This window comes from Clarias gariepinus, chromosome 21, assembly GCF_024256425.1.
Source record: "Clarias gariepinus isolate MV-2021 ecotype Netherlands chromosome 21, CGAR_prim_01v2, whole genome shotgun sequence".
In the NCBI taxonomy this organism is placed as follows: Eukaryota; Metazoa; Chordata; class Actinopteri; order Siluriformes; family Clariidae; genus Clarias; species Clarias gariepinus.
Genome location: NC_071120.1, coordinates 18549174 through 18566391, shown reverse-complemented (window position 1 = coordinate 18566391; position 17218 = coordinate 18549174). Strand labels below are relative to the sequence as shown.

At 36.8% G+C, this 17218-nt stretch overlaps 3 protein-coding genes across 4 annotated transcripts; 2 read left to right on the top strand and 1 right to left on the bottom strand.

Moving 5' to 3' along the window:
- Nucleotides 1-271: 271 nt before the first annotated feature.
- mccc2 (methylcrotonyl-CoA carboxylase subunit 2) lies at nt 272-8959 on the top strand. Its single transcript, XM_053481210.1, has 17 exons — nt 272-479; nt 894-960; nt 1059-1143; nt 1238-1339; nt 1440-1567; nt 2713-2825; nt 3512-3625; nt 3722-3786; nt 3904-4003; nt 4223-4318; nt 5060-5132; nt 5249-5325; nt 5795-5861; nt 5997-6153; nt 7092-7206; nt 7385-7470; nt 8146-8959. The coding sequence occupies exons 1-17, from the start codon at nt 351-353 to the stop codon at nt 8261-8263; spliced, it is 1692 nt and encodes a 563-aa protein (XP_053337185.1). The 5' UTR covers nt 272-350; the 3' UTR covers nt 8264-8959.
- hspb11 (heat shock protein, alpha-crystallin-related, b11) lies at nt 8575-10460 on the bottom strand. The gene is given in 6 exon segments (XM_053481213.1): nt 8575-8710; nt 8794-8837; nt 9832-9900; nt 10001-10107; nt 10201-10312; nt 10315-10460. Coding segments are annotated over 6 exon segments (495 nt in total). The 5' UTR covers nt 10385-10460; the 3' UTR covers nt 8575-8617.
- smn1 (survival of motor neuron 1, telomeric) lies at nt 10384-15437 on the top strand. Of its 2 annotated transcripts, none has more exons than XM_053481211.1 (9): nt 10384-10503; nt 10995-11066; nt 11182-11301; nt 12194-12391; nt 12486-12647; nt 12848-12922; nt 14358-14468; nt 14581-14645; nt 15325-15437. In XM_053481211.1, the coding sequence occupies exons 1-8, from the start codon at nt 10456-10458 to the stop codon at nt 14632-14634; spliced, it is 840 nt and encodes a 279-aa protein (XP_053337186.1). In that variant the 5' UTR covers nt 10384-10455; the 3' UTR covers nt 14635-14645; nt 15325-15437. The 2 variants fall into 2 exon arrangements, with proteins under 2 accessions (XP_053337186.1, XP_053337187.1); XM_053481212.1 differs by lacking the exon at nt 15325-15437 and adding an exon at nt 15045-15260.
- The last annotated feature ends 1781 nt before the right edge of the window (nt 15438-17218 follow it).

The following is a 17218-nucleotide window of genomic DNA, read 5'->3' as shown; positions in this document are numbered from 1 at the left end:
CATGCTGGCGGATTTGCTGTTACTAAAAATGATCAGCATCTGATTAATGAGTCAATTAAACCGTAATGTTTGTTTACATACATACACAAACATATCTATACCTTAAAAACACTACTGTTAATTGCGTATGAAAACATTTTATAAAAATAAATATTTAAAATGTTTCAAAATGCGGCTTTCCAGCGTTCTGTCAATCGAACACCTCATGATGTCATTTTTTTCTCTTATAACGATTTCAATTGGCTGGAGTGCGGGGGGCGGGGTTTCACCACTCACTCACTTGAACGGAATGCATTAACACCAACACACAGTAGCGGTAGTTTTTAATATTATAACTTAATGCTAAAAATATGATACTGCAGACTTTTAGACCGGCTGTGGCCTTTCTTCGTGGCAGAAGCGCCATATGCAGACTTTACCATGCAGAGAAAGTGGCGACATTGGGCTCCCAGCCAGACACACAGTCTCCCGTGTATCAGGTAGGCCAAAGTAGAAGCCTCGGGCTCGAGTTACAGCTTGTGCCCGACATCAGTGAGCCTTATTCGGCGACAAGAACGTCCTTGGACGTTATCTCTTATTGTGGCTCGATGTCAAATGGCGATGTGTTGAATCTGTAGTGCACTAGCTAGGGTGGGAAAACAGTACATTATACCATATATAGGTTACGTATAGAGGCGGTGGGAAGTTGTTTGGGATTTAACCAGTGGTTTTCATGCTAACATGAATTAAAGCGTTTACAAACAAATAACTTATAATACAATGAAGTAAATAAAGAGGTTAATTAAGCTTATAGCTGTTATAATAAACTGTAAACAGTGTATTAACTAGCTAAGTTGTAAATATGTTATAACTGTCAGGATATTAAAACGTGATATATTTAACTTTCTCAACAGGAAAACTATGAACGTATGGAAGCTTTGGTCAAGGAGCTGAAAGACAGAGCTGAGACTATAAAGCTTGGTAAGTAAATTCTTATAATAAATATATTTATATAAACGTGCATTTGACAGGATGACCTTAGAAGACCATAGTGTTTACACAATATTTCATATCTGCAGGTGGAGGAGAGAGAGCTAGGAAACTGCACACATCCAGAGGAAAGCTCTTACCTCGAGAGCGCATTGACAAGCTACTGGACCCGGGGTATAACCAAGACACGTCTCCAAATATTTTACTGTAATCAGTGTTTTCATTTCACTATTTTCGTTTTGACACTTGTTTTATTTTGGATGTGCAGCTCTCCATTTCTGGAGCTGTCCCAGTTTGCTGCGTTTGAGTTGTACGGTAATGAGGAGGTACCTGCTGGAGGAATTATCACCGGCATTGGCAGGGTGTCCGGGTAAGAGTTCTTTATCCATGTAGTAAATCCATCCTTTTTAATTATATCACTTTGCAGAGAATAGGAATAAGAAGCGATTTTACCTGGCTTATTTTTGCAGCGTGGAGTGTATGATAGTGGCAAACGATGCCACTGTCAAAGGAGGAACCTATTATCCAGTTACTGTAAAAAAGCACCTTCGTGCGCAGGAAATTGCACAGCAAAACCACTTGCCATGTATATACCTGGGTGAGTTAGAAATCTATGCATCTATCTATCTATCTATCTATCTATCTACCTACAGCAATCCTTTTATTTTAATAGGATCTGCAGTCCATCCCTGGAACAATTGGTGCTTTTTTCAGAATGAAATAAATGCCAACTTCTGTCTTTAAAATTTATTTGGCTTATATTGTATCTCAAGGGTGGCACGGTGGTGTAGTGGTTAGCACTGTCGCCCTGCACCTCTAGGGTCCGATTCACGTCTCTGTGTGCATGGAGTTTGCATGTTTTTCCTGTGCTTGGTGGGTTTCCTCTGGGTTCTCCGGTTTCCTTTCACAGTCCAAAGATATGCAGGTTAGGCTAATTGGCGTTCCCAAACCATTGTCCGTAGTGTGTGAATGGGTGTATGAGTGTGTGTGCCCTGCGATGGATTGGCACCCTGTCCAGGGTGTTGCCTGCCTCGTGCTCTAAGCCTTCTGGGATAGGCTCCAGATCCCCGCAACCCTGAATACAGGATAAAGCAGTACAGAAGATAAGTGAGTTAGAGTGAGTGTATGTCAAAGAAAAATACATGAAATGTCTAATGATTTTAATGTTAAAACATGGATCAAAACATTTATTTAATTAATAAACACAGTATAATGGGTGTTCAGGAGAGTCAGACCGGGACTTTTTATTTTGCAGAATAACAGAACACAGTTATGAAAGTAAAAACTCCCTTTATCATACCTCTATATAATCTCCTGCTACACTAATGGGCTTATCCTAGTGCTTGGATACCATAAAGTTAGAAACTTTTCTCCATACACTGGAATCATGATTGGAATGCGTGCTTCATATATGAAATGCTGGCCTCCCAGGAACTTCTTTAATGGCCCAAGCATGTGAAAATTGCTTGGAGCAAAGTCAGGATGGTGACTTAAACGTGAAACAGTTTAAACGTGAAACAGTATGTTTACAGGTTCATTAAAATTAAGTTGCATACAAGAACAAGGTTTTTAATTTTTTTGGAGACATTATTGGTGGTTTGTCAGTATGACATAGTTGATAAGTCTACAGAGTCTTAAACGTTAGTCGATGTCTCACAAGTAAACAATGGGTCACTGTTTTCATTCCGTCTCTGTAATGCCTGGTTATGTTGTTGAGGTATGGAAACTCCTTTTTCTTTCCAGTGGACTCTGGAGGGGCCAACTTACCACGCCAGGCTGACGTGTTTCCTGATAGGGAGCATTTTGGACGCATCTTTTACAACCAGGCACGCTTGTCCTCAGAGGGCATTGCACAGGTACAGATTTAATGGAACAGACTGTTGTTTTGTTTTGCAATCCATATTACTGAATGTGGATTGCTTATAATTTTAAGCTTGAACACTTCCACTGTGATAGAATATTCATCCTAATAGTTGAACATTACAGTTGTTTTTAGTTAGTTGATAGAAACAATTTACAAAATGATCTACAAGTAGAATAGTAAATGTGTATGTCAAAGAAATAAACACCAAGTATCAGACAGCATACTACACATCATTCTAATGTGTCTATGTTGCTTATGTATCTCAAGCAAAAGTAAAAATATTTAACAGTTTGGTTACAACCAGTTGGTTATTTGTTTAATGGCTGTGCGAAATTCACTTTTTAGTCATTATAAGACATTCAGATGGCTCTTCTGTGTGCGCGCACGTGTACACAAAAAAATGTGAGAAACAGTCCCTCTTTTCTTTTTGCATTGTTGTATTGGCCAGGGCTCAAACAGGCCAGTTATATATATATTTTTTTCCCTTATTGTGACCTCATTTTTCTGGGCAGGCTGTGGCTCAGCAGTAGCTCATTTACATAGACACTCGCATGGCGCAAATGGAAGAAGAGTGAAACATTCCACATTTATATGTTTTATGTCTGTCTGTTATCTATTTTTTTAATCTGTCATTTGACTTTAATAATCATAGTAACTGATTGCACTCTTCTGTTGCAGATTGCTGTAGTGATGGGTTCATGTACAGCAGGGGGCGCCTATGTCCCCGCCATGGCAGATGAAAGTATCATTGTGCGCAAACAAGGAACCATTTTTCTTGGAGGACCTCCACTGGTGTGTTTAGTTTTAAAGTCCTGTAGTTTAACCTGCCTCCAGTGTGGGTTTCACTGTAGAGTCAGATAAATGTTTGTGTGTGTGTGTGTGTTGTAGGTCAAAGCTGCTACAGGTGAGGAAGTCTCTGCTGAAGACCTTGGAGGTGCTGACCTTCACTGCAGGTTGACCTAATTTTTTTAATGCCATACTTTTTAAATATTTAATAAAATGTCTATTTTCTTCCTTTATTTGTTCATGATTTAAAGGAAACTTCTGTAATTAATCCCCTGTTCTTTCAGACAATCTGGTGTAACTGATCACTACGCCTTGAGTGATGAACATGCTCTTCACCTGGCTCGGAAAGCAGTGCGCAGCCTGAACTACCAGAAGAAACTGGATGTAAGTGTGTTACTGGAGTTTATAGCTTGCAGTTTTTAAATTATAATTACTTATTGAAGTCAGTCTTGAGTTAGTGTGAGTGTGTGTAAATATGTGTAAGTGCTTAAGAGTCCACTGGGATAGGCTTCAGGCTCCTCATGCCCCTATACAGGATAAGCGGTACAGAGAGTAAATGAGTGAAAGAGAGTCATGAGTTTCATCTTTGTTCTGTCTTTTCAGGTTACTGTCGAACCTCCCGAGGCTCCATTGTTCCCAGCTGATGAGCTCTATGGCATTGTGGGAGAGAACTTGAAACGAAATTTTGATGTAAAAGAGGTACATTTTGTTTTCACGGTTTAAAAAAAAAAAAAAAGCTCAACACAATCTGGATGTATTTTAATCAGGGAGGTGATGTAATTCAACCATGAGATTTATGAATTCACTACAAATAAAAAAAATATGTATATAGTTTTTACATGACCGAAATTGGAAAAATACTTATGATCTTAGATTTATTAAGAGTGTTTGTTTAAGTCAAACTGGAAATTTTGATTTCGGAGAATAAAAAAGTGTAGTTATGAGTGTAAAACCTACTACTATTTCTCCATATAATCCCCTGCTACACAATGCTCTTATACCAGCATTTCACTAGTTTTTGGAAAACATCAAGATAGAAAGCTTCCTCAGTATGCCGGAGCCATGATCAGACTGCCTGCATCACATCTGAAACTCGAACTGCCTCCCACAAACTCGTTTAATGGCCCAAATGTGAAAATAGCTTGGAGCAAGGTCAGGATGTGGCAAAAGGTGTTCGTCAGTGATTGTGTGTAGTATGCAATTTTATCACAAGTTTCGGTTTAACCTTCCAGCTCACTTACCCAAATAAACAAATTTAATTTCATGGGCATATCTGGTATATTTCCTTTCAGAATACATCCTGTTGGAACCAGCCAACATCATGTTACTTAAAAGACAATAAAAACAATTTTTTATTACAACTGCTTGTCTGTTACATTTGAGAAAAGTTGCAAAAAACACAATTAATGTAGAGATTTGACGGCCATATTTAATTTGCAGGTGATTGCCCGTGTAGTTGATGGCAGTAAATTCGACGAATTCAAGGCCTTCTATGGAGATACACTGGTAACAGGTGCATAGATTTCAAATTTTAAGTCTGTTGTAAATGAAGCTCTACGTTTCAGTACTGCACAGCTGAATATGGGTCTGGATTACATACTTATTCTTAGTGCTGTTGGTTGTATCTAGGCTTCGCACGGATATTCGGTTATCCAGTCGGCATTATTGGCAATAACGGAGTCCTGTTCTCAGAATCAGCTAAGAAAGTAAGTTACTCCTACACATTCAGGTATCTCTGTAAATCTATTGGCTTTAGTTGTCAATCTTTTATTTATTTAAATTGTTTTAAAACAATTAATTTGTTACTGATGTAACAGTTCTTTGTATATAATGTATAAATAACATTTAATTAGAAAGTTTAAGTAAATACTAGACACTGTATTTAGTTGTTTTTATTCGTCTTAAATGTAAAAGCCTTTTGGCTTCCAATATGTATACACATGTCAAGCAACACTAGTCTATCATTGGAAAGGGCTGCTTTATTAGATTTCTTGTAAATAATTTATATTTATAGAACTTGGCATTCTTAAAAAACTGTAAGAAGCAATTCATTAAGCAGGATTAAATTGTCCTCCTGTAGTTGATACCAGGCACTTTAGAGGTAGAATCTTTAGTCTAAGCATTTTTTCAGTGGATTTATGAATGTGTATAGTTATCTAGCATTTCTCTTTACAGGCAACTCATTTTATTGAGCTGTGCTGTCAGAGGAACATTCCTCTACTCTTTCTTCAGAACATTACAGGCAAGTTTAAACTACAGCAAGCAGAGCTGCACTTTTTGTGGCTTTTCTAGACTATTTTTAACCAATAATTAAATATGGACAACTGACAGCATACAGACTAAAAGTAAGCCCAGCCATGCATTTTATCTGTTATAGGGTTTATGGTTGGGAGAGAGTACGAGGCAGGTGGCATTGCTAAGGACGGTGCGAAGATGGTGACTGCCGTGGCTTGTGCTAATGTGCCCAAGATCACTGTAATCATTGGGGGATCCTACGGCGCTGGAAACTATGGCATGTGTGGAAGAGCCTACAGGTGCTTCATTTTACTTGCTTGTTTAATAAATATTGGGACTATTAAAATTTTCAATTAAATTTTATTTATATAGCGCTTTTAACAATGGTCATTGTCTCCGAGCAGCTTCATAAAAATAAAAGAAATTGGTTTTTTTCAATAAAAAAATAAAATTATAATAAATTGTGTATGTATGAGAAAAATATGTCTAGATAATAATGAGATGAATGCATGATGAATAAAATGTCTCTGATGAGCAAGCCAAGGGTGACGGTGACAGTGGCAAGGAAAAACTCCCTGAGATGGCAATAGGAAGAAACCTTGAGAGGAACCAGACTCAACAGGGAACCCATCCTCATTTGGGTGATAACATTTAGAGATATGACATGACATGTGTGTTATGCAGCTGAAAGTTCAATATAACAGAAATTCTTTAAATAAACAAGAAGTCCAGTTTAGCATAGGGGCGAGTCAGCAGGACTAGGTACAAGGCTGAATCTTAAATGCCACTCTGAACCCCAATTAAGACACTACCTGATGTATGGAAAAGAGACTGTACTCCATAGCGCACTAGCTTTACCTTTAATGCTATTTGGGATTCCAATCCAAGAACTGGAAGTTATATGGACTTCTAAGCAGAATAAATAAACCACCTCCATAGTTTATTCTGACTTTTTAGCTACATGGTACCTGTAAGAATTTAAAACTACTTTTTTTTTTTTTATTAATTACACTAACTTTTGCTTGAAAACTGTTGGTCACCAGCTCTGCCAGTCAATGAAGGAAATGTGGGGAAGAAGCAAAGTAACTGGTTAAATAAACAAACAAATCTTAATTTTTTTTTTATAATAAATGGTGTTTGTAGAATGGTTGTATAAAAGCAATATAAAGACATTATGCAATCATTGGCTATTTCTCCTCTTGTTTAATTTCATGCCTATTTTACCCATCTTCCACAGTCCCCGGTTCCTGTACATGTGGCCGAACGCACGCATCTCCGTCATGGGTGGAGAGCAAGCCGCAAATGTTCTGGCCACCATTAGTAAGGATCAGAAAGCCAGGGAAGGGAAAGAAGTAAGTAGCTCCCTTAAGCTTTCGTCTAGTTTCGTCTCAGCAATAGCTTTGTAATTAGCCTTAAAATACGGAAGACCTGTTTGAATGTAGCACGCTGGTCAATCATCTTCATTCAACTTGTTAGCGCCTTGAATTTTTGGGGTTATATAGAGCTCATATTTGGCACCTGTCCCTCTAGTTCACAGCAGAACAGGAGACTGCTTTGAAGGAGCCCATTATCAGACGATTTGAGGAGGAGGGAAATCCATATTATTCCAGTGCCAGGTAATCTGTCACATACTGAACAATAGTGCAGGTGAAAAACTACCTGTTTCAGTTTATCATCACATAATTATTAGCCCTTTATCACATAGTTCAGCTCTCATCTTTTAAATACCTATGTACAGCTAATATCTACTGTAGTCGTAGTGGCAGTAGTAATTTTAATAATAAGGTACAATTCCATCCTAGATATAGCTTTTTATACTGCCTGTGATTCCACAGTGTGTGTGTGAGTTGAGGCAAGGGACTATGTATCCAGCTTTCACTTTAAATCCAGCAGCATTCCTGGGCTACTTTTATGTATAACCGAGGAACCATAGGTGCCAGTGCTTTGGTTCTTGAATGGTTTGAGAGCGGAGGCTCAAAGTTGTGGGATGTCAAGTGTGTGTGTGTTTCGGAAATTTAGTGCAGGATGGCAGTTTTTCAAATTTATCCAGAAGCCTTTTTGACTGTCCCCACTCTACAAACCACAATAAAGTTGTGCTTTGTGCTTTGAAACTAACATGAACAATAATAATAAAACTGATAATAATAATAATCTGATACTGTACTCTGACCTACTCTATACAGACCATGTCCGGTGATTTAGATAACATTTTCTGTAGTAATGTTCCATAATGCAATCCTCTTGTAAGATTAAGTGTTTTTAATCTGGTGTTCCTTGTTTCCTGCAATCAGACTATGGGATGATGGAATCATTGACCCTGCTGACACCCGCCTCGTCCTAGGACTTAGTCTGAGCGCTGCTCTTAACGCCCCCACACAGAAGACTCGCTTTGGTGTCTTCAGGATGTGAGGCTACGGAGTATCTCTCAATTTCCTTGGGTTCTTCTGTGATTATGAAGAAATTCATTAAGTAAAAAATTATATCATGTATAATAAGCTAACTAGAATAAATAAAGAGTAATTTTTGTGCTGCTTTTCAACTTCATAAGAGGTGGGGTTCTTCACTACAATAATTACAAGACTAATATTAAGAGTCTGCTTATCAAGTTCTGTAGCGAGCAGTCTGCAAGAAATGTCCGTCAGATGTTCATGACAGTTCAATTTTGAACACAATACAGTGTGATGGATTTATTAAGGATAATTGTTACTGTACATGATAAAAAAAAATCATACTTTCCAAATCCTGTTGATTCATTAGTCATTCTTATGCCTGTATCCCCACTTTGTGAACTGAGACAAAATGATCGTATCCAGAGAGGATGAGAAAGCGCAGATGTGTTGCGTTCGAGCCGTCAAGCTGCAAAACACACAGGTCATAGATTATAATACAGTTCATCTTTCATAGGCATGGCGAAACAGTAATGTAAAAACTCAACTTACTGATATTTCATTGATTTGTAGACTTTCATCCGTTTGTTCGAAGTCTAAATAAGAATTATGTTAGTATGTCATTAAACAGATTAAGACTGATATGTAGTTATTTTGTACGGAAGAGAATTAGACCCTCTATGAACAATAAATTTGAGTTCTGACTTTTTCTTCAGAAGCCTGCTTTTGTTATTTTGGATCATTTATTTTATTTCATATTTACCTAAATCATACAGATAAAAAAAAATGTAAATTGCATAAAGATAACCAGAGTAAAAACAAAATGGAGTTTTTCGATTATTTCTTTAAGGGAAAAACGCTACCCAAACGTACCTGGCCCTATGTGAAAAAGTAATTGTCCCCTAAATCTAATAACTGGTTGTGCCACCCTTGGCAATGAGTCTTTTACATTGCTGTGGGGGAATTTTGCCCCACTCTTCTATGCGGAATTGTTTTAATTCAGCCACATTGGAGGTTTTTCGAGCATGATGATCACAATCATTTAAATGTGACAAATATGCAATGAATTAAAAATTCTGGACAAATACTTTTTCATGACACACACATCACATATACACTGTGTGTGTATATAGCTGTGAAAAACAATAGGAGACCACTGCAAAATAATTAGTTTCTTATGTCTTTTTCAGGCGCATGTCTTGGTGGGAATTTAGCGCAATGTTTCTTCTGAATTCAAAAATAGAACTGTTGTTTTTTAGAGTGCATATTTAAAAGAAATGACCCAAGATGCAGCATTTGCAGAGCTTTAATAACTCAAATAAAACAAAATGCTAATCATTTGTAAAAAAAATAATAATAATAATAATAAAATGGTGTAAATGCTTTAGCTAAATAACATTAAGAAATCAGTATTGCGTGTAACAACCCCGAATTGCAATTACAGCTTTCATGTGTTTTGGCATGCTCTCCAAACGTTTTTCACAATGCTGTGGGGCAACTTTAAACCACTCCTTTTGCAAAGATGCAAACAGCTCAGCTTTGCTGGATGGTTTGTATATAAATTGTAAATAAATAAATAAATGTACATACCTCTCTCTGCTATGAGTTCAAATTTCTCAGTCTCTGCTTGTGTGCTCTTCTCAATTCTTAATCGTTTCACTGGAACGACAATTTAAGACTTTATGTAATGTTCTGTTAACTCCTATACCTCAGTATAATGCACTGCAACGAAGATTTTAACTATCACTTCTATACCGACCATTAAAACTGTGCACGGATATCACCGATATTTTCATGTTATCCGGGAATCTGATGATGACCTCTTGAGGAAACATTCCCGTCGATAGCCAGAACGTCTCCATGTTTCTGCGATGGAAGCAAATAGAAGTTACCTCACAGCATAATGTTGAATCTTATCGTGTTTTAAAAGGGAAAACAACTTCTTAAGCATAAACTCACCCGTCAACCATGTTTTCCGGCGGATGATTCTCATCGCTGGACGTCGCCAACACAACCTGAGCACCAAACGAGCTTAAAGCCGTGTTTAACATGATTCTATCTGAGTTTATCGCGCTCGGGTTGCCAAGCAGCCAGTCAAGCTAACAGAGTCGCATCTTTTTGACGTCATTAACATCCGGCCCATCAGTGCGCACGCTGCCAGGAGCGTTTGGGAAATATTTCGCAGTGTGTTTAGTGTGGTGCTGGCTTCTTCTCATGGCCAATGGAACAGGTGATGTTGTGTTTTGTCGCGGGACTGGACAGGTAAGTGCCTGATAAACCTATTTACACCTGTTTAACATAGTTAGCTTGGGTAAGTTAGATTTGTTTTGGTAGCTAGTTTTGCTAGCTGCTAGCTAAGTGACATGGGTTTAGTGTTTTTAAATGAAACTAGAGTGTTTTATAGTTTATATAAAAAGAGAATGCATTTTCTATCTTTATAGTTACGTATTTACATCTGTTATTTAACTGACCTGGCTAAAGTAAGCTGTTATTATAATTAAAGTGTATAAATTCTACAGTGTGTCCCATAACTCTCAATGCACTGTGGAAATTAACATTGCAAAATAGCTTTTTTTTTTTTTTTTTCACAAAACCCCATTTATATGTTTTAATGCTCTTTTTTTGTAAGCACACACTAAGTCGTCCTTCTCACTTGTTTTAACACACCTGGTGTTATTCGTCTAAATTATTGCTTAATTGTGTTCATGAGACTTCCTATAACCTCCTGTATAATTCTTGTTTTTTTTGCACAGAGTGATGACTCTGACATTTGGGATGACACAGCCCTGATAAAAGCTTACGATAAAGCCGTGGCATCTTTTAAGGTAATTGTGTCTTTGTAGAAAATATAACGTCACTTTACAAACCCATTTCGTTTACTTTTTCAGAATGTTTAACACCAGTTTTCCAAAACCCCTCATGTTTTCTTCCTCTTTATAGAATGCGCTGAAAGGAGAAGACGCTATGGCGCCACATGCCAAAGGGAAACCTGGCAATAAACGAAAAAACAACAAAAAGAGCAAGGGCAGAAAGAAATCTAACACGTCTCCTGACGGAGAGGTAAATCACACGGTCAAGACATTTGTATTAATGTACAGTATGGTGCAAAATTGAGCCAGCTCCTATTTCTTCATATTAAATTAAATTAAACATTGTAGATTACATTACTGTGACAGCCTGCAAAGTACCTAAAGGTTTACAATAATAAATTGTTTGTTTATGTAACAAGCAGCATCTTTATTTCCTCTCTTGTTTGTTCCAATCACTCAGCATACATCTTCGCCAGACGTGATTATCTGTCACCATTTGCACCTATTTCTCACTGGTTTATGCCTTAAGTTGGATGTTTTCCAATGCTTGATTCATAGGTTACTGTGTGGCTTAACAAACTGAAGAAAATAAACATTCGCCTGGTACAGGGACTGAACTGAAAATTAGAAATACAAACTCCTTAGGGAAGCCTGGAGAACTATTCCTCAAAACTACGTTCATAAAAAAATGCAATAAATTTTGGATCTTTGGAAGTAAAATATGGAGCAATGAGGAGGCTCAATACTTTTTCTTTCCTTCTGCTTTAATCCTAGTTCATTCTTTACTACTATTACATTCAGTTGTTTAAACACGCCAACATAAAAACATCCGTGTATTCTTAGCAAAAATGCATTACATGATCAAAATGTAGACATGTAGACCCTGACTATCACTCCCATATGTGGTTCTTTTGTTTCCACAAATCTGGGAGCGCACAGTGTGTGTATTCCACAGCATTACAGTTTCTATTTTATATCTTTGTCTAAATGCTCAAAATAGCACCAGGGAACTTGTAGCACAATTTGGCTACAAGTTCCCTGAAAGGTCACATGGCAGCATTTTCACATTCATATAAACACTAACACCTGACATGTAATGTGATCTGTGATCAAGTGATGATAATTGAAATAATCTTTTACAGTGGAAAGTTGGTGATGCCTGTTTGGCATACTGGTCTGCAGATGGAAACTTGTACGCAGCTACAATTTCCTCAGTTGACCACGAGAAGGGCACCTGCGTCGTATATTATAACGACTACGGGAACGAGGAGGAACAGAATCTGAGTGACCTTCTCCAGGATGCTGCAGAAGCGGATGGAGAGCCACAAAAGATGGTTGATGTACGATGTGATTTGTTTATCATTTCTTTTATGTACAGTGTATAATTGAAATTGAAATATAAAGGTCTACATTTTAATGCTGAATAAATTGCAGGGGAAGGAGGTGGAGTCTTCTACAGAGGAGAGTGAACAGTCTTCTACTCCACATCAGTCTAATCAACAGAAACCCAAAGCTAAAGGCAGAGCTCCAGTGGTACCTCCTATGTGGGCCCCTGGCTTTCCTCCTGTTCCTCCTCCTGGCTCTCACTTAAGAATGGTGAGTAAATAAATATGAGAAACATTTTGTGTATACTTCAATAGTTAGACCTTTTGATGTTAGGGGAATGTTTAGGATAATGATTCTAGAATCCTTGTCTATTCTATTATGTCTAGAATGCAATAAGCACTAAAGCCCATGATTGTATAAAACTGTAGCTAACACCAATCATGTTTCTGATCCTGTTGTGTACTCTCCAGCCTGACAGCAGAAGAGGAGGAGGCCCTGGACCTGCTTTTCCCGGCTGGTCCCCGATGATGCCTCCAGGTCCACCGGTGAGACACAGTTTTCTAGGGATTACGCAGAGTGGTCAATTATGTGTCTAACACCTAGCTAGGGATTACCAGCAGGTTTTGTTTAACAAGCCTATCACATGCTCCATATGTAGGGGTGGTCCAAACAACCAGCTACCGCTCACAATCAGCCGATAATCCCAAGTTTCAGTTGGTTTATCTAATAATCGGTTGTCTATCAGCTGGCCAATCACATGCACCGATATTATTGTGATGACGCAGAATATATTAGAAAAGTCGCCACATTAACATGCCATCCCCAGTTTGGAAATATTACCGATTCTGTTTAAATGATGTCAAATTTGCAATATTCAAAATGTTTTTCTAAAGTAAAAACACATTGGAGGAACGTCTACCAAAAGCTGTAACAGACTTAACTATATTTGGCACTTAAGAATAACACAGTGAATAATTTAAGTATAAAAAGTCAGCTGCCAAACGTTGCAAGTTGACCCTAACTTAACCACCTATAGCAGAAACAATCAAGAATCTCGAGCTTTGCTCTGCAGAGAGTAAAAAGATAAAACCATTATCACAAAAATAATAATGCAGAGAGAAATAAAGAGCGGTTTCCTTTACAGAATTACCTTACATGTCCATTCCTCGCTGACATTGAGCGACTGTTCAGCACAGCTGCACACATTCTGGATGATAAAGGGAATGGACTGTCTCTTAACAATTTAGAAATTATTCCTTTGCTGCATACTAATGAGTAGTCATGACTAGCTCACCAAATACAAAGCGAATGGTGTAGTAGGACAGTTGCGTTTTGGATAAGCATTCTGGCATGTGAGAGCCTAGTGATGCTAGTTAAGGAATAGAATCATTTTTGTTCTTTATTTAAGCATAGGCTATTCTGTTGGTTCTAGTTTCTTTATAATTTACGTGGGAAAAAACATATATGTGATATGTTCCCTACGTATAAATAAAAGTTTTAAAGTTATGATACGTCCTCATATTACATACATAACTTTAGTTTTGTTTTTTACAGTTGCAATTGCTAAAAATTCTATGGAAGAACCAATAAGATTGTTATTTTTAAGAAAAGGAAGGCCAGAAAAGCGTATAGTGTGTGCTCTGTGAGAGAATTTTGACAAATTAAATTCATTTAATTAACATAACCTGCCAAACATCACAGCTTAAATGCGTGCATCATGAGAGAATATTATATAGCATATTTCTTGCCTGGGAAAAGATTAAAATTCAAAGTACAGTTTCTACGAAATGTTATCCTAAATCTTTGGCACCATCAAAAGTTGTGGACAGATGATGAATTAATCTACTAGTCTTTGCCCATTTCTAAGATTCACTGTTCAATCTATTGGCATGTGAAAGCTACAAATACTTAAAAGCTTATTAGTACAGAACTAATCAGGTTAAAACTGTTATTAATATAAAACTTTTAACTCTGGTCCAGATGATCCCACCACCACCACCGATTAGTCCTGACATGTTGGAGGATGATGAGGCACTAGGTAGCATGCTGATCTCCTGGTATATGAGTGGGTACCACACAGGATACTACCTAGTAAGTAATGACTACATTTACTATTTATGGAACTAAGCAAAAATCATGGCATAAGGATAAATCCTTTTCATGTTTTTTCATTGCACTGCTTTACATTACACTGTTGTTACAGGGCTTGAAACAAGGTCGCAAAGACGCTGCCGCAAAGAAATTGCATCACAAATGAAGCTCATTCTGGTATTTTTTATTTTTAAAACCTACATAAAGATTTTATAGATAAATAATTATAAATGTATGTATGTGTTAACATGCAGTATACTGTGCTTTTACAAAAATTTATGTATTTAAAAATATACTTCCTTTTTATGGTTAATAAACCCTTAGTTAGTCTATTAACTCTCTCACCAATTTATATTTTTATCCTGCTTTTGTGGCAAACTGTGATTTTGGAAACTCCATAATTATTGGCACCCTAGCAACAAAACTGAGTAGCAGTTATGAGTAATAAGTTTATGCAGACATAATATACTCCTAACCCCTGTTGTTCTAAGTAGTGTAGGTCCAAATTCATTAGCATGTCTTATAATTTGTATAGAGTGAACACACCCTACCCTAAACCTTTATTTTTTTAAGAAGGTTGGACCCATGTGGAAAGGGATCATGGACTGCTTCTCCATGAATCTCCTTCCTTATAAGGTGCGTTCATGTTAATCACCACCTTCAGTTCTAATGAAAGCTGATAATTCATTTTATAATCGTAACCGCTGTTTCACTACACTAAAAGCTATGATTGTGCAAATTGAACAAAACTCAAAATAATCTAAAATAGCCCATTCTCCTAAAGGGTGCCAAAAACTTTGGAGTTGTCTGTATTTAATATATTCTACATTACCTAGTTGTTCTTTCTTTACCACAGGTTAAAACTGACTTCAGACTCTGATTATGTCGCTGAAGTTCTACACTTGGGTTCATGTTCCAATTGAAGTTTTGTATTCTTTGTACATAAATGAATTAAATAGTCTTTTTCCATCTCGTGCCTGAGTGTTATCTTTAATTGTGACATTTAGAGATTTGAAGTTAAAATGATTTTAATTCTCAGGGCGAATGAATATATAAAATTTTTGACATTTTTAGTACACCACTATACAGTGTGATGGTCAAATATTTTTGATTTTTGTGACATCTTTTAAAGCTTTGTTTTGTTATCTTACACTCTAGACACTGACAACATTCTTCTTTAGGATGGCGATAAATTTTTTTAAGTCTAAACCTTTTTTTTTTTTTTTTTTTTTTAATGTGTAGTTTTAACGATAAAACTAATGCTTAGGATATCACATGATCTTATAAACAACTTTTCATTTGAAATATAACTGGAGTAATAAAAATACTAAAAGTTTGCACTAACATGCAATAGGATAGAAAACAAGAATGATGTACTGTAACTAAGCTAAAATGACCAACTGGCCAGAAAAAAAGAAATTAACCCCTTCTTTTTATTTCTGAGTAAACTGATTTTAATGCAGTTTTTAAGGGTTTTAAAATGGCATTGGAGCATTTAATGAAAGTGCTGTTAAACAATTTTAACAAAATTGCAATATATTCTTCTATTCATATATGAAATGCAGGACACCATAAGTAAAATTAAACATCTAAACCTAGCTGGTGCTCTCAAACATTCAGAAACAGTCTGTGAATCTGTCAGACTAAGCACCTGGTACTTTAAATGCAGTAGGTCTATTTTAAGGATTTAATGCTGGTTGAAGTACTTTCACTGTTATGTAAAAAGTCTGTCATGGTGGTGCGGTTTCTTTCCTAATCTGTTTAAATTAAGAAATTCTTTTTACAGCAGGAGCCATTAACGTGCTGCCACACACTGGGATGATGGACAACCGGATCTAATAAAAGCGGCATTCCAGTACTGGGGCCAGTTCAAGGATGTTGATGCTTGAGGTCTCTGGAATACTCCATCCTTGCTGTTTCCTCTTCTGACGAATGATTCTTAACCTTAATAAAACCTGAAAATACTATAGACAATGAAGAAATGGTAAAATGTGGGACCTTTTAGGAATCAAAAGCTGTTAAGATATTATTGCAGTAAAGGATCCAAGACTTCTTTATAAACATGATTTATTCAGATGTTATGGTTGAAATTATTTAAGGTTTGAAGAAAGGGTATACATACAGTTGTGTTCAAAATAATATTGTTTTTGGGAGAAATTATATTTCTTTGTGGTAAATATTTTACTTGTAGATGTAGTGAAGTAATAGAAAACAACAGACCCAACAGTCATGATTGGATGCACCTGATTCTTGGTAATTTAATCATTAATTGAAATGGGATGTGTTCAAAATAATAGCAGTGTGGAGTTCAATTGGAGAGGTAAATTGTTCTGTGAAAAACAGGTGTCAAACAAGTTCCCCTCATTTAAGGATAAATGCGGAAAAAGGTTGGCCTGTGCATTTCCCTCTGAAAATCAGAGTAAAACATTGATTCAGAACAACAGCGTGCATTGATTCAAAAGTTGATTAGAAATGGAAAAGAATATACAAAGAAGTGCACAAAATGATAGGCTGCTCTGCTAAAATGATATCAAATGCTTTAAAAAGGAGATCATAACCAGAAAGATGTGGGGAAAAAATGGAAAACTGCCATTTGAATGGATCGAAGAATAACAAAATTGGCAAAGACTTAGCCAATGATTAGTTCCAGCATGATCAAAGAACACCTAAAGTTACCTGTGAGTACTGTTACTATTAAGATGGCTGTGTAAAGCCAAGCTAACAGCAAGAAGTCCCATTGTTAAAAAAAA